The sequence below is a fragment of the Acartia tonsa genome, chromosome 14, assembly GCF_053477335.1.
Source record: "Acartia tonsa isolate MP-2025a chromosome 14, ASM5347733v1, whole genome shotgun sequence".
Classification (NCBI taxonomy): Eukaryota; Metazoa; Arthropoda; class Copepoda; order Calanoida; family Acartiidae; genus Acartia; species Acartia tonsa.
In genome coordinates, this window is record NC_137273.1 from 6433542 (window position 1) to 6455505 (window position 21964).

A 21964-nucleotide genomic window follows, 5' to 3' on the forward strand; every position below is an offset into this window, starting at 1 on the left:
TCTCTGTCTCTCTTTCTATCTATCAAAAGGTGTTGTTTACTCAATGCATGGGATCTCTAAAATACATTTGGTAATTGACATTCAAACGTACGTACGAACATACCCAATTATAGAGTAACCACGCCATTAAAATCTGTTAGCGTCTTTATAAAAAATGCGCTAGACTGAAGGTTCCTAAAACTGTATAGATTCTTTAGGATCACAGTAAAGTTTTAGCTTAATTAAATCTAAACTCTAATATCATTTTGAAACTATAATATTAGGCAGTTTCCATAAAAGTGCCTAGTCGTGGAAAAGAAACCCCTAATTTTAAAATTGATTAAAAAAAGGTTGGTGGGGGTATTTTTTCGTTTGTGTGCTTACTAAGTTATTACTTTGATTCAGTTAAGGTTAGGTTATATTTGGTAATGGGTGCTTGCCCCTTAATGTTAGGACTACCCCCTCGGGTAAAGCATAGGAAAAAACAACGCCCCCCCCCCTCCCTCCATTTTCAGTTTGTTTAAAAATAAGGAGGATGGGTGGTTCAGAGCTCAACAGACACTTTCATGAGAAGCACATACTTGTAGACTTGTTATTGTGGGGAAAGTTAGATGAAACAAGGATGACAACATCCATAAAAGCGAAGCACTGAAACGGTAGGACAAACGGACATTAACACTTGTATAGTGTCAGAACTGAATAATCATAATATAAATGTATAAGAGTCAAAGCAAAATTGTAAGAAAATTTGTTGAAAAACTGCTTGATTCAGGATAATGTTTATGGACATACTTACATTTTTAGGACTTGATTATAGAGTTGCTTCGCTTGTTACATTATACTTTGTTGTCCCAGGAATCAATATACCAAAAATCAGATCAATCGGATGATTAGATCACATTAAAATTTGTTGTTAAAAAAGTAAAAAAATCAACATGTTTAAAATGGACGTACGGACACTTTGGTGATGATTATAGGGTTGCTACGCTTTCTAAATCGTACCTAACTATTAAAGGAATCACCATGCAAAATTTGAAATCGATAGGACAATTCTAACATGCCTAAATTAACGAAAAAAGCTATCCGTTACGGACGTACGGACGGACGGACGTACGGACGGACCAACCCTAATGATAGAAAAGCTTCGCTTTTAAAAAGGGAAAAGGAACCAGATAAAATTTAGTGTGTGATTCATGGAAAGGTTCATGGAAGATAAATATATCCTTCAACCCTCCAAATTTTAAGAATTCTACATTTTAAGTCAGTGGCGTGCGCAAGGTTTTGCTATAGGTGTATTTCCCACCTTTTTAGAAGGTGTAAGGAGTGAAAATTTTTGAAGTTGTATCAACTTCTCTTCTTCTTTCTTCTGAAGTTCTGGCTAAAATCCATATTTAATTTTTCTTTCATTTATTTATCCCTACATCTCTTGGTTTTGCTAATTAATAGTAAGACTATCAGTAAATCAAGAATATACCATTTCTATGTTATATTATATGGGTGAGTTATAAAAAGTTTTTTTTTGGTGTAAAATAACTTTAGTATAATCATTATTAAATATCTAAGGAGAAGATTTAATACGTTAAATTTTTTTATGAAAAATTTACTTTTATAACGGTGCAGTATAAAGAAAAAGTGAACAAGAACTATTAATATTTGAAATTAAGGCTTTTTTTCTAACCTTCCAATACCAGACCTTGTAATAAACATGTTTCGAAGAAATCCATGGATTTCAATGGATGCTAGTTAGAACCAACCAATCAGAATTTGATTTGAAATACCCAAAGTTTTAAATCCAGGTAAGTAAGAAAGTTTTAAAAATGGTTACCAGCAAAATTTACAGTCCAATGTCTCCTCCCTGCCTCACTGAAGAAACTTTATATTGATTTATATAGGAGAGTGGTTACCCGGTTACCCCTAAAGTAACCAAAAATTGCAGGCTTCACTAATTAAATTATCTTCACTGACTTTTCACTATGTTTTTAAATTTGTTGGCAATTACCCTGGAAATGCTTGTTGAGTACTGAAACCCCACCCCCTGTTATTAATTGAAAATAAGGTAAAGGGGGGGGATTGGTTACTTCAGTCCCGCAGGGTTAGATCACCCGATAGGCCTCTTAGGGTTAGGTTCCATTAATTCAAATTTTATCAAAAATATGAGGTGGAGTGTTTAGCTTCAGTGTTCAGAAGGGGAGCTCTTATTTTTATCACCTTTTTTCAACTTCTATTCGTGTATTTTTTCTCTCTTTTGATTTTTTATCAGTTTTTTTTCTTTCCTATAATATGCTTTTTTTGTCTGTAGCTAAGGATCTCGCTAACCGCTAAACTGATATGGTTCTCCTTTTCTATGTAGTTTAGCATAGGTCCATAGCATACTTTTCTAATCCCTAGATGCTAGAGCGTGGCAAAACTACTCAATAATTCATTGTGAATTTATTCTTTGAAAAAATATTACAATTTTTATTTAATAAGTTTAAAAATTTCCACAAGTCAAAGCAACTTTACAAGCTCCTCTGCCTGTTATTATAATCATTCTTTTTTTGTTATTACCCCATCCCCCCTCTTCCCCCATCAAACCCTTTGATGGTTTAAAAATATAAATAACCAGGGATAATAGGGATAGGACTCTGGATGATACAATATTCGTAAGTGTTGAAACATGCTTTTAAGTATATTTTAGAAATGGTTGGTTGGGGAGGAGGTGGGGCGGCCCAGTAGGCAATTACTTACCCCCTAGTAATATATTTTTATCTCTAAAGAAACAAAATATCCATCTGTCAGTTTTCGAGATTTATTTACATTTAGCTATTAATAGTAAGTACCTTGAAATAATATTTGCCATCAAATAGCTTTTCTTTAGACGCTAAATCTCTTAAATTCGTGATTAAACGGTTTTAAATGTCGCGTTTAATTAACAAATGCTCAGATGCACATTATAACGAGTTCTTCAAATAGATAGAGGGATAGATTAATGTAAAACATTTTTTATGCCGTTCGTAGCATGACTCTTTTGGCGGAGGGATAGGGGTAGTTTGAGAAGTTTTATATAGCATAAAAAATCTTAGACCTTGGAATGGTGTTTATAAAAATTTAGAAGGAAAAAAATCGTCCATTGATATATCTGTAAAATACCTCTTATGGGCGAGGCTGACAGCCCGAGACCAAAACCAGTCCGAGTCCACCAGCCCAGGAAAACTAAGGGGAGCAGTAGTGTCCCCTTTTCTGTCCATTCACCCTAAATAATTTCAGTTTAGTCTTGATAATCTTTTTAGGTTTACCATTAACGTCACCCTTATATCCCCGCTAGGGCCGCAGCCCTTAGAGGGATTTTTATGGGGTGAGTTAAAGTTTCCCCTTCTCTTCATTCCTAAAATAATTATGGTTAGTATCGCTGTGTGCAGTCTTCCTAAAACTAGTTTCTTAATGTTAGTAGGGAAAGATTTGGTGAAAGCGTACAAATACAGGAGAAGTCATGTGCGCGCTTAGTTTATCAGGGGAAAGTTTTCAGTTGGAGGTAAGCATCAGACTGTGGTTTTAAAATGTCTTTTAGTGCAAATATGGAACTTTGGACTGAAATGAGTAACCGTTTACAAGGCCTACGAGCGGCTCTGATAGATAAGGCTCGAACTGACGATAATGATGTAAAGAGAGAAGTTGCGAAGAGTCTGTACAATAATGGGTATCTGACCACCCAGCTTGAGTACAGCCGCCCAACCCCTGAGCAGCCTGTGGATGCCCAGGCTGATGAGCTGGCAGCACTCCAGCATGAGGTTGATATGCACGAAGCTACCAGCATTGCTATTTAAGGCTTTCAGTCTTAAGTACCTAGTTAAAACTGATTAATTTTTAAGATTCAGATTAACTATCTAATTTTATCATGAAAGTGTTGGAGTCCTATCTATAATTTTGGAAATCTACTCTAATAAATCTGATAAAACCTAATGTTATAGTTTTTAATACTTTACCACGACCTGTTAAGCAGTTGGATGTTTGTCTGTCAGTTTCACCTTAAATGTTTTAATCTTTCAAGTCAGATATTTATAGTTAAATAACTATAAATTAGGTGTAATTTTATTAGAATATCCTTAATGTATTCGGCTAGGTTTTAGCCGCTTTAAGCTTGCAAGGTTTTTGCAAGTGTAAACCAGCTAGTTTTCCTAGCTTATATCTAATATTATTGCAAGGTTTTTGCAATGCCTTTTGTATATGAGACGTAGTTTTCCGTGATTGTTGAATTTTCACCTGAAGATATTTGGCTAGGTTTTAGCCATTCCGGACTTGCAAGGTTTTTGCAAGTATAATCTTAGCTAGGTATTCTAGCTTACGTTACCTAGGTATTTTTGCAAGGTTTTTGCAAATTATGGTCGACTAGTTTTTCTAGTCTTACAATGTTATGGTTTTCACGCTATTTTTATTCTAAATAATCGAATCTACGCGTCGCTTTAATAAATTTAAGTACGTTATCAAGGTTAAGGGTGGGGAGATCTATAACTCGCAAGAAAATATGTCCTAGATGTTGTTGTCTTGCATGGCTGAAGGCTGGGCATTCTGTTAGGTAGTGTTCTACTGTTTCAGCATCATCAAATTCTTCACACTGTTTGCAGGTAGGTGCGGCCTCTATTTTCATGTTATTTAGGTGATAGCCAAGTGTTGCATGGCCAGTATAAATTTGTGTGATCATGTTCATCATCCTTCTTGGTTTAGTTATCAGTTTTCTCCACATACCGTTCCTGACACTGGGTAGCATCATTTTTGTTTGTCTACATGTTGTGATCTTCTCCCATTCTTTCTGCCAGTTTTTGAGGGTGAAGTTCTTAATTTCAGCTTTTATATTTGCGTCTGAAACAGGGATACATTCTCCAGGTGTGTGTATTTTCATCATTGCTCCCATTTTCGCTTTTCTATCGGCCACCTCGTTTCCAAGGTGGCCTTCGTGTCCAGGTACCCAGGCTACTAGCACTCTGTTGTCTTCTCCAAGTTTGTTTAGCAGTCTTTTAGTTTCGAAGATGACTTTGCTTCTTATTTGATAATTTTGAATTGCTGTTATAGCAGAAGTGTTATCTAGGTAGAAATTTACCGTCCTATCCTTTATGTTGTTTGATATGAGTGTGAAGGCAGCTTCTGCCAGCGCTAACAATTCAGCCTGATAGACCGTCGTATGACCTCCCAGGTGTTGTGCTCCACTGATCTTCAATCCTCCTCCAGTTATAATGTAGCCAAATCCTGCTCTTCCTGCCATCTTACTACCGTCTGTGAAGCATGTGATTATCTCCTGGTCCTTCCTACCTGGTTTCAGATTGCTTTCTCTAGCCTCTTGTCTGGTGCCGATTTTTGTTTTAAATTGTGTTGGTACAAATTGTGTGTGTACCATTCTGTCTCTTGGTAAAAATATTGTTTTAATGTTCTTTGCAAGTTTGCGGATAATAACTGCATGTGATTTTTCACTGACTATTTCAGCCTGCTGCACTGTCCAACCATTGTTCCATATCAGTCTCTTGTAGGTGTTGATACTTTGCCCCTGTAGGTGAAAGACTATAGGTTCTAGTCCCAGCATCACTTCCATCCCCGCCGTGGGGGTGGACTTCATACTGTTGAGTATGGCCAGACATCCTTTCCTTTGCACTCTCTCCAGTCTTTTCCTATTCTTCCCATTCAGTTTACCTGTGATGCCTTCAATCCAAATCATGGCTGCATACGTCAAAACCGGCCTCACTACCGCTGTGTATAACCATCTGCATATCCTTGGGTTCAGTCCCCAATTTTTTGATACCATCCTTCTGCAGTACATCATGGACATGGTTGCCTTGTCTGTGATATTTCTTATATGAAGATCCCATTTAAGATCACTTCTGAATGTAACTCCAAGGTATTTCATACTGGATACATACTCCAGCTCAGTTCCATACATGTAGATTTTTGGTAGTACAGGATTTTTCTTGTTGGTGAACAACATCAGTTTTGTTTTGCTCGCTGAAAAGCTAAGTCTGTGGTCTTCAGCCCATTTCTCCAGTATGTGAATGTCTCTTTGTATGTTTTGTGCACAGGATATTTCATCCCAGCCGATTGAGATGTCCAGTATGTCATCTGCAAATATGTAGAGATCTGTTGGATTTCTCTCTGTCATTCTATCACTCAGGTTCTGCTGATTATTATTCCATAGGTGAACGCTTGCTACGGAGCCTTGTGGTGTGCCTCTAGTTGTTTGCTTTGAAACCATGACGTCATCATGCATGGCTGTTACTTTTCTATTTTTAAGCATTGCCTCGGTCCACATAACTGTTTGTCTTGATGCCCCCATCCTTTCCAGGTTATGTATCATCATATTTATGGAGGCGTTGTTGAAGGCGGCGTCGATGTCTGCGAACAGAACAATCGCACACTCGCCATTCAACTTTGCCTTCTCAATTTTCGCCACTACAGCATGGAGACAGTCCTCTGTGTTGGTGCTTTCCTTGTATGAGAATATTTTCTTGCTAGTTTTAGATCTAAGATGATTTTCACTAACTTCCCAGTAAAGTGTTCTTTCCAAACCCTTTAATAGGAAGCTAGAAAGGCTAATGGGTCTTTTAGATTTGGGATCAAGACTGTCTTTTTTACCAGGTTTATCAATAAACGCTACCCTGGTATCTAGCCAGGTTCTTGGGCACTTACTTTCCCTCACACTTCTACGCCACATCTTCACAATGTCCCCCCCAATGATTTCAATGCCTTTCTGTAGATGACATGGAAAAATGCCATCCATGCCAGGAGATTTAAACGGTTTAAATGATTTCAATGAATTAATAACTGTTTCAATATTAATAACCTTTTCAATATCGATAAAATTATTGTTATTACTATGGTCATAAGGCTCCGTATGTCTGTCATCTTGTTCGTCAGGAAAATGTGTATTTAATAATACATTTAAGGTGTCCTTGATGTTTTTTGTGTACTCCCCATTAGGTTTTCTCACAGTACCCAGCTCTCTATTGTTGTTCATCTTCATCAGTTTCTGTATCCTGGCTGCTGCGTCAAGCTTATCCATTTCCTGGCACATATTGTACCAGGCTTTCTTCTTGGCTGATTTAACTAATGTATCATGCCTATTTCTAACCGCCCTATATTCTGAAAGGAAAATTATTTGGTTTAATAAATCATTGTTAAATGCAAAATAAAGGCACATAAAAAATACTAAAACATATATTAATCATTATTAAGTTTCATGTTTAGCTGGCTAAAGCCTTTTTAAAACTACATATAATCGTCCTATACACCATTCTTCTTAATAAAATTAACAAATTCTACCTGAAGTTCTTATGGTTTCAAATCCCTGGTATACTAGGGTCGTTCACGCACTATGAGACCAATGATAGGCCCAATTTTGTTCTCCGAAATCTTCACACACTCATGTCTCATTCTCTACCCTTCTCCTATGAAGGTTAACTAATTTTTTACTAGCCTCAAGGTTCGAACTCCACCATTGTGGACGATTTTTTGTTCTTTTTTTAACACTAGGACAACTATCATTGTAAGCATCTATAATATCATCCCTAAGCTGGTCTGCAGCTATATCTAAGTCTACCAAATCTACATTACCTCTTTTATTCCGTTTTTCTTGTAGAATCTCCTTGTATTTCCTGCAGTTGGTTTTCTTTATACATCTAAAATTATCAGAGTTATTTATGTTAACATTTTCAGTTAGTTCGAAATCTAAGTACGCATGATCGGAAAAGGATTCAATGTCGCTGACCCTCCATCCAACGACCCTATTAATCAGAACGTCCGAGACAAAAGTAATGTCTAAAACCTCGCCTCTCAAGATGTTAGAAAAAGTTGGTTTGTTACCTTCATTTAAAACTATAAGGTTTTTTGAAATTATGAATTCAAGTAAGTCTTCTCCCCGCTTTTGGGACTCTGACGAGCCCCAACTCAGATGTCTTGAGTTTACATCTCCCCCAATGATAAGTGGTAAGCTATTAACTCTGGCATATTCAACCAGTTCTATTAATTTTTTGGCGGGCGGCGATTTTTTCTCCGCCTCTGGTTCACCTGGACAATAAATAGAGCAAAAGATTATTTGTTTATTATTAAACCTGAAAAGAACAGCCGTATGATCTCTGTCCGTGAATTGGTTAAGTTGGCAACCCCTAACCTCCTTGCTGGTAGCTATGCAAGCCCTATTATCATTATCTTTACTACAATAAATATTAACATTGTGAAAGAATTTTACCTTATTATTTGAAATATACGGTTCTTGTACAAGGATAATTTGTCGTCCAAATCCTGTCCGTTGAGCATGTGTTGTCGTCATCGTTGTATCCGTCCGGTCATGGCTCCCAGTTAGCCTGGCACCACATTGAACTGTAGCAGAGACAGCTGGTGGAGATTGGCCTGGGAGATTGGTGTGTAGTTATTTGTCAGCACTGGGTTGAGCATTTGTCTCAGAGAGTATGCTCTCGTACTTCTTATATGCCTTGTCTCTCAAGTCCTCCTTCACTGCGGTGATCATTCCACCGTCGGATAGGAAGACATATGACATACCGAGCTTCAAGCGGCCTTTTAGCCTGATGAGTTCCTTGAACAGCTTCTCATCCACCTGCAATCCGACTGTGAAGAAGCCATTCTCCGTGTCTGACAGCTTGTTCTTGGTGATCTCTGTCACCTTGAAATGATAGTCCCTTGACTCTCCGGTCTCAGGGTTGACATACTTGTCCTTTATGATCTTGTTCCACAGTTTTATCTTGATCTCCATTGTTGTCAGATCCTCGCAGAAGAACTTTGTGTGGATCTTGCCCTTCATACTGCGGTATTGTCTCTCCTGTGGCTTGTAGATTATAAACCTTATGCCCATATCTTTGATCTCCTCTGTGTGAGGGTCCATCCTTCTTATCTCATTCTGGACAAACTTGGCCGTATTGCTGTTGTTACACGCAATCCAGCCAGTGCGGTTGTTGATTCCGCCAAAGATTGAAAGATCAAAGTCTTCATTTCCATTTGTCAGAAATTCACAATACTTGTTGACCATGGTAGTGTCCACATGGTCAAAAGCTGCCTGATCTATCGCTATGCTATCATCATCGTAGCGGAATTCATAGATGATATTATCAGCTGCCAGGGTTGCATAGCTAGGTCTGCTATGAACTTCATCCATCACTTCTTCTTCTATGAGCTTTGTGATAGATGGTCCACCAGTAGATTCTTCTTTTGCTCTCTTGAGCTTGTTGAATTCAAAATCCCGCTGTTTTTTTGCGGCACGCTTATCAGCACCAGTTCTCCTCCTTTTTTCCTGAATATCAGAGATATTATTAGGGTTTACATTTTTCTCTTTCTCTTTATTCTGTCTTTCAGTCTTTCTTTTATTTTCTCTACTTTTGACTACAATGAAAGGTTCATTGTCATCTTCATCCTCATCGTCCATGTCGAGTATAGCTGGGTCTACGTAAGTAATGTCCTTGGTGTTTCCTTCCATGTCTAACTTACTGTCATTTGCGGTCCAATTAAGCTCTGTTATCTCTTTAGTTATCTGTAAGTGTCCAACAGTCTTTCTTATTTCCTCTTTCTGATTGTCTTCCAAGCTCATGGCACTGAGCTCAAGACTATCATCCTTGATCGATTGTGCGTCGTTGTTAAAAGAATCATCATCAATATCGACATAATCATCATTAGTAGCATTGGTTCTCGTAGACGAGTCCCTATGTACATTCTGACTTTTTAAGTTCTCAAAGTTCTTGCCTTGGGTCCTTTCGTTTCCGAAACCCCCTGGCATTACCTGTACAGTAGCCCTTTCAACGCCTTCCGCCTGCTCAGGATCACTTCCGGCGTGGGTATCGGTAGCCATCGGGGATGTTCCGCCCCTAGAGACCGCGCCGCCGCTACCACCGACGCGCCCTCCATCTCTGCTTGTTTTCTTGGCCTGATTCATTTTTGAGGAAATTCTGCAAGATTAATTTATTTTTAACCATAGGCAGTTAATTTAATTAATCTTGGTGAAGAAAGGAAAAGAAAGTAGAGGGATAGATGGAGGAAATGACAAGAGTCTGAGATCTTATGCTACATGACAAAAACATTCTACTTGAGTCCATGAACTTAAGTTAGGTGAAGTAAGTAAGCTATGGAATAAGAAAAGAAGTTAAGTTTTGTCCTAATAAAAATATTAAAAACTGAACCCTGACTCACTTTTTAAGAATAGTCGCTACTAATTAAAAAGTTTAACAATATATTTACTATTTTTCACCATTGTTTAATAAAATTTGAACTTGAACTTGAAAATTTGCCGTAACGCTTAATCTAAGTGTACACAATGGTGACCCTAGCGACTCCTTACGGCAGTATGTGTAACTACTTGAGACAGGGTTGCCGTCAATCATCAGCGTTGGTTGTACTTTTTATTTTTATTTGTTTAGCCGACTTAATTTTGCTGTTGTTTGGGAGGGTAGAAAGTAAAAATTTTAAATAGAAATGTTAACATCTCTTTTTGTGGGACTATTTGCATGAGTACCATTTTTGGGGAAAAATGTGAAAAATTTTCTAAGTAGACAACCAGTGGTACTCAGATATGGCGACCGTGGTATGACAGTAATTTTCTCAGAAATCACGCAACCTCGTTCCTTATAATTAGATCTCTCAATTATTAAGATAATCTAATTATAAGTTTGGCCCTAGTTCTTCTTAATCTAAATTGAGAGATGTTAACCCCTAGCTTAATTTGACTAATTTATACTTGTAAGGTTTGTTGAGCAGCATCTACACACCTTTTAGTTGGGTCCCCTGGACCGTAAGCCCCCGTGCCTCGACAAGGCTTGGTGTATCTACGACCCTCTCTTAACCCACCTAGACTGATGCTCCCTCTCGAGCGGCTAGGCAAGGGAGGGCACACGGGAGATTGATATATCTATGAATCCTTTGGAAAGTCAAAAGAGATAAAATTTTTATCTTCATTTTTCAATCTGTTCCAACCGTAAATCAGCATAGATATGTTATAGCCGTTTGAGAGCTCTTAAAGGACAAACAAGCATCAACTAATATTTGGATTGAAGTAGAGGTAAAATAAGTATGAATGTAATTGATATTAAAAACTCGAACAATTTTATCCAGTATAAGAAAGCAATATTTTTGTGTTTGTTTAAAAATACCTGTATATTATTGCCACTTTTGTTTTCTCTTCATGTGAAGTGATAAGACATTAGACGATAAACTGATGTTACAAAATTACGAATTGATTGTACTTCTCAGGTAAGCTTTATACATGTCTTTGGTTAGTTTAAGACTATTTTTATCACGTCCTTCAGTAGTGGGTATGGGTGAATCAACGTGTGAATAACTAGCGGTTGGGCATAAAACTATAAATAAAATAACCTAAATAACTCCTTGCACATAAGTGTTAGGAAAGTTCCTTAAAATGGAGAACTTAATCGGTTCAGAAGTTTAAAGCTACTGTGGAAAAATGTTATAATATAGGAAAACTTTTTAAAGTTCTAAAGACAACGATAAAGAAACCGTCTTTATAACGTTTGTTATGGTCATTGACCAAAAACCTATCATAGAGCAGCTTCGATGCAAAAAAATTCATCTCGACATAAAAAAGGATAAAATATTACCCAATTTTTGTGTCACAATAGATTTGTATTAGATCTTGGTTTTAACAAGGAATATTTACCGAAATGTACTTTACAAGCGACCGCGTACATTTATGGCTCTAAGAGAAGAGGGAAATTTTATTGGATGCTTCTTCTGTTGGTAGAATTACTCTCCACCATCCTCCAAAAAAATGATGTTTTAATAAATCAATGAAAACCTAAAAACCGAATAGGTTCAGCGGTTAGAGAGATATTTTGGTCCAAATAGACATATTGACGCAAAACACATCCTGTTTCTCTTAATTTTAAACTGTTTTTAAAAACCAGCGGCAACCCCACCTAGAAGCCCCTAAGGTCATTTGAGGTTAGTATAGGGGGGAGGGGAAAGTCAACCCTCATCTTTTTATTTTTTTGGGGTGGGAGGTTGATAATTTCTTTTTCTCTTTGGATGATACTCTCCCCTAAAAACCTTCCTGGACCTAGCATATCAGTTAAGTATTTGTATGATCATCTATATTTACTAAGCAGCAGGGGCTTACGGACAATAAGTAACCAATTTAATCAAACAGGGCAGGCAATTAATTTTAATAAAACAAATACTAAAAAATGGTCAAGTATTTATATTTGTAAGAAGCTTTGCTACTCTTCAAGTCATAACTGTATGTCTGTGACACTAGTATAGCATTTTTAGTAGCGAAGCTACTCTATAATTCACAATGTCCGTCCGTCCGTCCGTCTGTCTGTCCGTCCGTCTGTAATTAATGAATTGGGGAAAACGTGATTTTCTCGGCTCCTATAAAAGATAGAGATCTGAAATTTTTTGACAACATTCCCATCATTAAGGAGCACAATTAACTATAAAACATCAAGGGCGGTCGTACTGCTTTTTAGCAGGTTTTAGGCTAGTTTTTATATTTTCCAAATTTTCCCCATATCTTTGGTGTTTATGGTCCGATTTTCAAAATTTTTTCAGTTAAAGATATCAAAATTAAATTTCATGTCATTTGAAGAAAACAACAATGGCGGTCAGACTGCCTTTTTGCAGGTTTTTGGCTATTTTTATATTTTTCACATTTTTCCCCATATCTTTGGTGTTTATGGTCTGATTTTCGAAATTTTTTCAATTAAAGATATCAAAATTAAATTTCCTGTCGTTTGAAGAAAACAACAATGCCTTTTTGCAGGTTTTTGGCTATTTTTATATTTTTCACATTTTTCTCCATATCTTCAGTGTTTATCGTCCAATTTTCAAACATTTTTCAGTTAAAGATATTAAAATTAAATTTCTGGTGTTTTTAGAAAAGAAACAATGGCGGCCAAACTGCTTTTTAGCAGGTTTTTGGCTATTTTTATATGTTTGACATAATTCCCCATATCTTTGGTATTTTTGGTCCAATTTTAAAACTTTTTTGCATTAACAGTTTCAAAATACTTTTCACAGTGTTATGTGCATCTAGTATGTAATTTACTTTAACGTCTTCATCATACAAAATAAAACAAGGTTTTGTGTTTATTTTCTCCAATAAATATATTCTTGATTTTAATAAATACACTTTAAATCTACTTCTACGTATTCCCATCCACAATATTTTGTCCTCGGTACTTATGGATGTTGTCATCCTTGTTTCTTTCTGTTTATGTAGAAAGTAAGGGATAAAGACTTACATACCATCTAATAATCTATAATTCAACTTCATATTCATCAATAAACCATTCTTCAAACACAAATAACCAGGAAATGAGCTACTTTGCATTAAGGGAACAGAACATTTATAGAAATGTTACACATCTAAAAAACTATTATTTTTATGGAATGCCTGTAAACAATGAAAAAATTACATAGAAATACACAAACTTAGGCCCTACAAAAATCTGAGGGAGTGATTGGATTAATTAAGCAGTCTTTAAGTGAGGGAAAACAATTCTTATAGAGTCTCTACACATCTAAAAAAAAATAATATTTTATGGAGTGCAGGTAAACAAAGAAAAATTTAAGTAGAAATACACTAACTTAGGGCCTACAATATATCTGAGGGAGTGAGTGAATCAATTAAACAGTCAGTGAGTGAGGGAAGAACATTTACTGAGATACTAAAATTTACTGGATCTACAAATACAAATAACCAGGGAATGAGTTACTTTGCATAAAGGGAACAGCACATTTATTGAGATGTAACACATCTAGAAAACTAATATTTCATGGAGTGCATGTAAACAATGAAAAAATTACATATAAATACACAAACTTATATATACAAAATATATTCGAGGGAGTGATTGGATTATTTAAATAGTCTTTAACTGAGGGAAAACAATTCTTTTAGAGCTCCTAAACATCTAAAAAACTAATTTTTATGGAGTGCATGTAAACAATGAAAAAATCATAGAAAACTTAGGGTCTACAATATATCCGAGGGAGTGATTTGATTAATTAAGCAGTCTTTAAGTGAGGGAAAACAATTCTTTTAAAGCCTCTACACATCTAAAAAACTAATATTTTATGGAGTGCATGTAAACAATGAAAAATTTCTTCAGAAATGCATAAAGTGTGGAAGGAAGTCAATAGTTTCACTATAAAACTATACATCCACGGATAAATGGATAAATAACGGGAATGATTTAACTTGTGGCGTGCACAGTGTTATGCTGAGGGGGTAATGAAAAGGAAGTTAGACTTAGGCATTCCATTTTTCGAGTTTTAGGGGGGTTTACGCTTGTGGTTTCAAGTCATTCATAAGCGGCGGTATATTTAGGGCTTAAAAGCCTTTTAGATACTTTTAACAGAAAATATATTCAAAAGTTAAAACATAAATCATAATTTTTGTATTCATAGCCAAATATAACACTTTTATTTAATCAAATCTTCAAAAAAATCTATTCATTTCAAATGCTTAGTCTTTTTTCCTGAAGCAAAAAATATTTCTTTGGAAAGCATAAGCATATAAAATGATTTAATGGAAATAAGAATTAACCTAAATTCAACGTATTACCACTTTTAGGTAGCTCAGCTTCTCTATAACTGTCTGGCGGAAGTCTGTCACTAAATTTTCTACTTAATAAGACTAAAGTCTATAAACACTCTTAATTTTTAAGGCATATACAAACTAGTCATATTACGTTGTGATATATTACATGGTATCTATTAATTTTTAAAAATTAGTTATCGTTTATCATCATGATTAGTTGAAATATCAAGATAAGCAATAATAGACAACAAAGTAATTTTTTAGCTAATATCAAAAAGAGGGGGGAGGGTTGGGGGTTAAACATACTGTCGGAAATTGCCCAGACAAAATTAGCAAACAAAATTCAGGGAAATTAAAGGATACTTTCAAATAAAGAAAATTGTTTATTAATATTGTTGTGCAGATTTGGGGGCTCTGCAGCCACTAATTCAACACAAGATTGGGATTTAAAAAAAAATGATATTTGTTGGGCGAGTTGATTTTTAAAAAAAGAATTAACATTGTGATTTTAAGACCTTTGCATGTAAGTTTAAAATTAGTGGTACAAACTTTACCACCAATATTTTCAATATCCTACTGAGTAATTTGTGTGTATTGTAATTTAAGGTGTATATTAATTAATGTCCATTGTCTTATCCCTTAATATCCCTGATATAACCCAGCCCTGGCCTAGTGTTAGTGAAAGGAATATTCTTAAACAAACATTTTACGATATTAATTTTCAATAAATAAAAAGCCCATATACATATATATTGTGTGTTTGGAGGTGTGTGTGTAAAAATGAAGAAGGGGTTACAAAAAAACTAACAATAACATAAACAGGGTTACCAAAACTGGTTTTAATTTCACAATTTTTTTTATTTTGATATCCGCGGAAGACTGTCTATAATACGATATAAAAATATAATATAAAAAGCACTTTTTGTAAATTAATGGATTAGCCTTAAGCCTCTAATTGGCCCCGTATTCCGAAGCCCCTCTGTAATTCACTTTAAATCCAATTTTTTTTCAGCTGCTCTATTTTAACTTTGTAGGTTCGTATCTCAATGACGTTGTTGAATTGTGGAATGATAATCATGTGCTAGTAATGTGATTTACTCAGCTGCTACATGCGAAAGGCTGCCGAAATATCTCTTGACCCATAAGTACTTTTAAGTAAAGAGATTATTATTTTGTATTTCGCTACTTATTGATGTTATCATTTTTTAATTGTAAATTTGTGGGACCATTTATTTTAAGTTTCATGCTAACAAGACATATTCTACATACGTTCTTTACAAAGTAACACAGATAGATATTAAACAAACTAAAAATTCTCTTTTAAAAGGTTGTTGAGTGACTACTTATAGTATTCCTTCTAGCTACTTCGCCCCTAGTTTTTAGGACACCAGGTAAAAGTGTCAGAAAACTAGCCTAAAACCCTCCCAAGTATTTAAAAAGGTTCAAACAAAAGCACAAACCTAAGATCTGTAGACTTAGACAGAAAAACCTTACCACTTTACATAAAAGGGTTTTCACCATCCTTTCCCCCTCCCCACATGCACGGATTTCCCTAGGGAGGGTACTACAACCCTTTCATGACAATGCCTGCTGCTTCCTATTCAACACTACGCCCTCATGTTCATGTCTTTGAACATTTTGTTTTAAGAAAACGAATTCCCTTTTCTGATATTCTAAAGACTATACAAATTTACACTCTATACCTATAAATAATATTTTGTGGAGGTTCGAAAAATTTCTGACAAAACAAAGTTACCAAATTATAATTTATAAAAAAAATCTCTTTGTTTTTTAACGAAAATTACGGCTCCGGCTCCAGCAAAATATGGCGGCTCCACGGCTCCCGGCTCCGGCTCCGCAACACTGCCTGTAAGAGATATAAAAACAAACTTAAAAGCAAAGTTGTTCAAAATATAAAATCAAGGAGGTAAAAATTATTTTTTTTATCACAAAAAATCTTTTCAAGCTCACCCATTTATTATTTTCTATTATGTAAACTTATGAATGGCCATTTCATAAAAAAATATATATAACCAAAGTCTCGGAGTTTAAGGCACTTTAACTGCCCTCCCCTAGATGTCAAGGGCGCGGCGTAGCTACTGACAGTTGAAATAGAAGTATTGTATTCCCCTAATACATACACAATTGGGTCTTCCAAAAAGGTCCTTCATCAAAGCGTTGGCTATATATGTAAGCAGCAATAGATGTTAGCATGATATTATCATCATCATGGCCTTTCAGTTCTAGATAGAACATATAGGCCACGCACAATGGTTCTTCAATCTTCCTTGGATTGGGCACGAATTAAAGCATTGCTGAAAGATGAGAGTTGCCCCAATTAGAAGTTCCTTCCTCCAGGTTGTTTTTGGTCTACCTCGTTTTCTCTTTCCACGTCAAGGCTTAATTGATTAGATCACCATGTCCTTTTCTTAGAGTGTGTTCCAGCCATATCCATTTTCTCTGTTTTATTGTCAATTTAATGTCTAACATATCACTGCGCTCTAAGATCTCAGCATTTGTGATCTTATTTGGCGAACATGATGCATATCAGAACTGTTACACAATTCTTATACATGAACACTCAAAGGCTTTAAAACCTAAATTGTTTGAAGAGGTATTAGACTTTTGGCCGTAATAATTTACATTGTATTCGTAGCAGGACGAAGTGTCTCAAAAATCAGCCATGGGACGTCATAAAAATAAGGCATCATCTATATCTGTTTTAGGGGTTTTCTTTCCCACTTCTACTCTCATTTTTATGCCGTCACATTGCTGATTTTGAGACACTTTGTCCCGCTACTTGTATTCAGCTATAGTTTGTGTCCCTTTAATGGAATTAATAGTCCTTGTTTTCTTTTAGAATTGAAATTTGAATTGTATATTTTTTCAACATTAAAAACTGATGAATTCGTTGACAGAAATTATAATGGAACATTTTTTATTTATCCACTAGGTAAAGGGATAATTAAACGTTATTTTAAACATGGAACAAGAAAAGCAAAGTTGACAAGTAGCATATTGAATTTTTATGTATTTTTTAGACTCTAATTAAAGAGTAGTTTCACCCTTTACATGTTACTTAATCAATAATCATCTTATGAATCATCATTTAAGAAATTGTGGCAAAAGATTATAGCAGTTTGCCCAAAAAATCAACATGTTAAAAATGAACTTTCTGGTGGTAATTTTAGAAATGCTATGCTCTTTAAATAATACCTCATTTTTACAAAAATCATCTTGTCAAGTTTAGAATTAACAAGACAATTTTAAAATGACTAAATTAACGCTTGGAGTTATCTATATTACTGATAAACGAAAAATAAAGTTAATTTGAAATCATTTTTCTATCCCATTTTCCTGATATATTTCCTATAAAAATAATTCTTTTCAACGCTTCTTTAGTTATTTCAATAATGAAAATAAAATTATTAAATAGATATATCTAATACAAAAAATACGGGGATATTTACAAGCTTTCATACTCTACTGTATTACACATTTTTGTTCTTTTTACGCTCTCTAAAAATTGTACTTTATAGCTTGATACGTATTATCAAATGGTTTTCTGATTCAAAAAATGTATTATTAAAGCTAAACCAATTTCTAAAAAATGGCTAAAGGATGTGTAATATTAAAATACACTTTATATCAAACTATAAAAACATGCTTTGAATTAATTTAATTTTAAAAATCAATTCATTTTTTGTCGAGTTTCCGGTATGAAAAAATGAACCATAGGGTTTGATTAGGGTGGGTCAAAATTTTATATAAAAAAAAAGAATAAGCGAAGCTTTTTTACTTGTAAGGTTTGTGTGTCAAATGACAAACTCAGTTCACAGTGGGATCTTCCCTACTCATTTGAATTTATAAATTTAGTACAATACTTTAACAATAATCTTTTAAAATGAATATAGTCAACAAGTTTCAGAAATTTACCACTCATATTTTATAATATTACCCCGATGTAGTATAAGACGCTTTATTCAGAGTATCAGCATGGTGCCAAGGTTCCCCAATGTCTTCTATTAAAGGGAATATCATTGCATTTCATTATAAACATAGTGTTCTCAAATTTCTGTTTACTTTCTTTATGCCAAATTTTGACAATAGTAATGGCATATCCCCTAAAACAAGTTGACCCCTATATTTCAGGGTAAATATACTTAACATAAAAAAGTTTTTAAAATCATTGCACTTGAAGAAGTTTTTTTTCAATATAATCTTTTAAATTATTTTTGTACAAAAATGAAACAAATATATGCAGCCCTGTTTAACCCTCTCCCAATCTTTTCTACTTTACTTCTCATTCTGGAGTCCCCACCCAATTTCTACCTCCTTTTTTGAAATACTATCCATAGTCCCCCCTCCATTTTCGAACCCTCCTTATAAGAAAGACCCCTCCTAACCCCTTCCTTTTAGAAGCCTCCTTCCCCCTTCCTTTTAAGAAGCCTCCATCCCCCTTCCTTATCCCCCTCCAATTCCCGCCCCCCCCCTTTGTAGGCCTAGGCAACCCCCTTTTTAAATTAACCCCCCCTTCGTAGGCATTACCCCCTTTTTAAATCCCCCCCTTCGAAAGTAAGGATAAAGAGATGTAAACTTAATTTTGAAAATACTGTATTCATAAATAAAATCTTCAATATTATATTTTTTAATACTAAACATTACATAGACACAAAAAAAAACAATATGTATTCATAGATAAAAGAAAACAAACAAAAATTTTATTAAGGTTTTATACAGAAGCTTGGCAATCCATCTGCAAATAGTTTTGTTTCTTTCATGTTTAATAATTAGTTTACCAATTATGAAGATACGATACAGATACTTATTATAAAACTTCAATTTAGTTGAATAATAAGGAAATGATCATTATTTTAATTGGATTTATTAACTATTCATAACTATCCTCCTCATTTGTATATCACATACACGCCAAAAAAAGTAGCAATTTAGAAGTATAAAACAAAAATAACTTTCATCTTAATTAGTATTTTATTATTAAGAAGAAACCTATTTTGAGTTTCATACCCCTGGATAAATTTAATGATTAACTTTAATGCTGTCAGTCTGCTCTGGGACGCGGTGGGAGTAACACACAACATGTGTGCTTCTCTGACCGCTGCACACATTATTTGTGTCAATATTATTTGTTATTTGTGTGATAACAAAATCTTCGTGGATTCCTGATACAGGTGCTTTGAAGATAGTGTTGGTAATCGGACACAGATGAATTCTGCCACCAAAAGAAGAAACAGTTTTCTGACTGCCTGCTTTTTTTCCTGCTACATCATCTCAAGCTTTTATTCAAATCTTTAGATTTCCTTTGTTTCCTTTCTTGGAAAAATTGTTTGGTAATTTAACCCCATGACGCTTAACTTAGACGCCCGCTAGATGACCTACCTCCCCCCCCCCCCCTCCTCCTCACCAACAGTCTCACCACCTCTCTCCCCTCCAAACTTCTGTCAACAACCCCTCCTCATAACTTCAACTACACCTACGTGCCTACAACAGCTATAAACCCGCTAGAAATCCTTTGTGTGCTTTTATTATCTATTTTAGTGTGTGTGAAAGGGAAAATATTTTTCCTTTATTCTTGTGCAGATTCCCCCATATTTTATGGGGTATTTTCACCCGCAAAAGCCTAGGGGCGGGTTCGCTTATTACAGTGATACTTTCAAATCCTGGCAAGAACTCTTGTAGTCTTTTTATTATAAGACTACCTTACAATTTTGACTTTTCCTCAATTTTGTAAGTCCCCAAAAGAGCCCAGTAAACTTAAACTGGGACCCTCCACCTCCATAATCTACTCCTGCCCAAAATGCTTGCTATCAACAAACCAACCAACTCTAACAAACTAAACTCAAACACCAAACCAATTCAAACATTATCAATTTAATTGTGTATTTAGTTTATTATGCTAGTTATTAATATTTTATATGTATAACAGCTAACCCTTAACCTACTAACACATATCTAATTTATTAATTTTTTTAGTTCATATTTTACTTATTTTATCATGTATGATTTTTTTCTGTAAGAATAAATCATTTTAACAACAACTTTAATGCTGTTTGTTGTTAATTTCTTTGTTTGTTTCTAGTTCATTTTGTCAATGTGCACATGTCTTAATGCCTTGAATATCTATAACTAACTGAACGCCAACGGTCAACTAACAGACTCAGTGTAAAGCGTTTTTACAAGGCAACAAATGTTTGAATAGCAAAAACAAGACTGAACTAATATTATATGAATGAAGGGTTCTATCTTTGATAGCTGATGAGAAAATCTATTTTTTCTCACTCTATAATACAGACTGACAAGCAATCAAACCGACCATAGCTATAAAGTGGCTGTGCTACATTTTTTATAAAAATTGATCATCATATATGTTAGACTTAGCTTTTTTTCTGTTAACAGCTGAGGCAAATGAGCTTTCCATATTAGAGAAGCATAATTTAGTGGTTTTTGACCTTTTTTATTATCAAATTTAACTTTTTGCGTGGAATTGGGTTTAGGACTTATTAGTATTAGGCCTCCCCTAGATGCTTTGGCGAATCCACAGGTCCATAATTTGAATTAGTAATTATTGATTGTATTAAAGAAATACCTTTCATTAGTAATAAATGAGAAGGGGTAAAAAGAGGGGTTGGGGGAGTTATAATGTTCTTTCTTTCCCCATTCTGTATGAAACTTTAAACATACTAGAAGATAGTTTTCAAGACTATAAATAAAATATGTAAACACATTTCAATCCATAAAGCGAAGCATTTCTTTAATTAGGGTAGGGCTGTCCGTAATGTATAGCTTTCTTCGATCGTTAATCTTAATATGTTGGAATTGTCCTCTTGATTTAAACATGCGATTCCTGAAACATTACATATTTTTTAAATGTAGGTACAAATTTTAAAAATGTACCTAACAATTTATAAACTTTACTAATAATTCAATTTGTACATATTAAACTTAGATGCTTTAGATATTAGGAATATAAATGTTTAGATTATGTAGATAGATGATTTAATAACAGGAATCTGCAATGTTTATTCCTATGGCTGTTAGGCACCCTATAATAATAATTTTCTCTTTAACTCATTCAAAAAAACATTGGTGCATAAAACATATTTTGTATCTAATTTTTATGATAAATTTTTATAAATAATGTTTGTCAAGATTCGATTATCCGCCTGTTTTGTTAAGCTTTACTTTTAAGGAACATGTTATCCTTGTTTTTAGTTTATGCCTCCCATCCCATTTTCGATTTTGAGACAGTATGGTTGTTTGTACAATGTCTTTAAAAAAAGACTCAGAAAATAGTCAAATATATTTTAAAATATTTTTTTTTTAATTTTGGGAAAACTCTAGAGTTAAATTGCATTTAGAATTTCTTTTCTAGATAACATATAAAGCATTTCATTTCAATAAAAATTCTAGTACAGTTTTGAGGAAACACTTAAACAAATTTGATTA

At 34.6% G+C, this 21964-nt stretch overlaps 1 protein-coding gene across 1 annotated transcript; it reads right to left on the reverse strand.

Moving 5' to 3' along the window:
* Nucleotides 1-4387: 4387 nt before the first annotated feature.
* LOC145306397 (uncharacterized) lies at nucleotides 4388-8253 on the reverse strand. The gene is made up of 3 exons (XM_080148488.1): nucleotides 8186-8253; nucleotides 7552-7616; nucleotides 4388-7080 (listed from the first exon to the last, which is right to left on the reverse strand). Exons 1-3 carry the CDS (start codon nucleotides 8251-8253, stop codon nucleotides 4388-4390), a joined length of 2826 nt encoding a protein of 941 aa, XP_080004614.1.
* Nucleotides 8254-21964: the final 13711 nt, after the last annotated feature.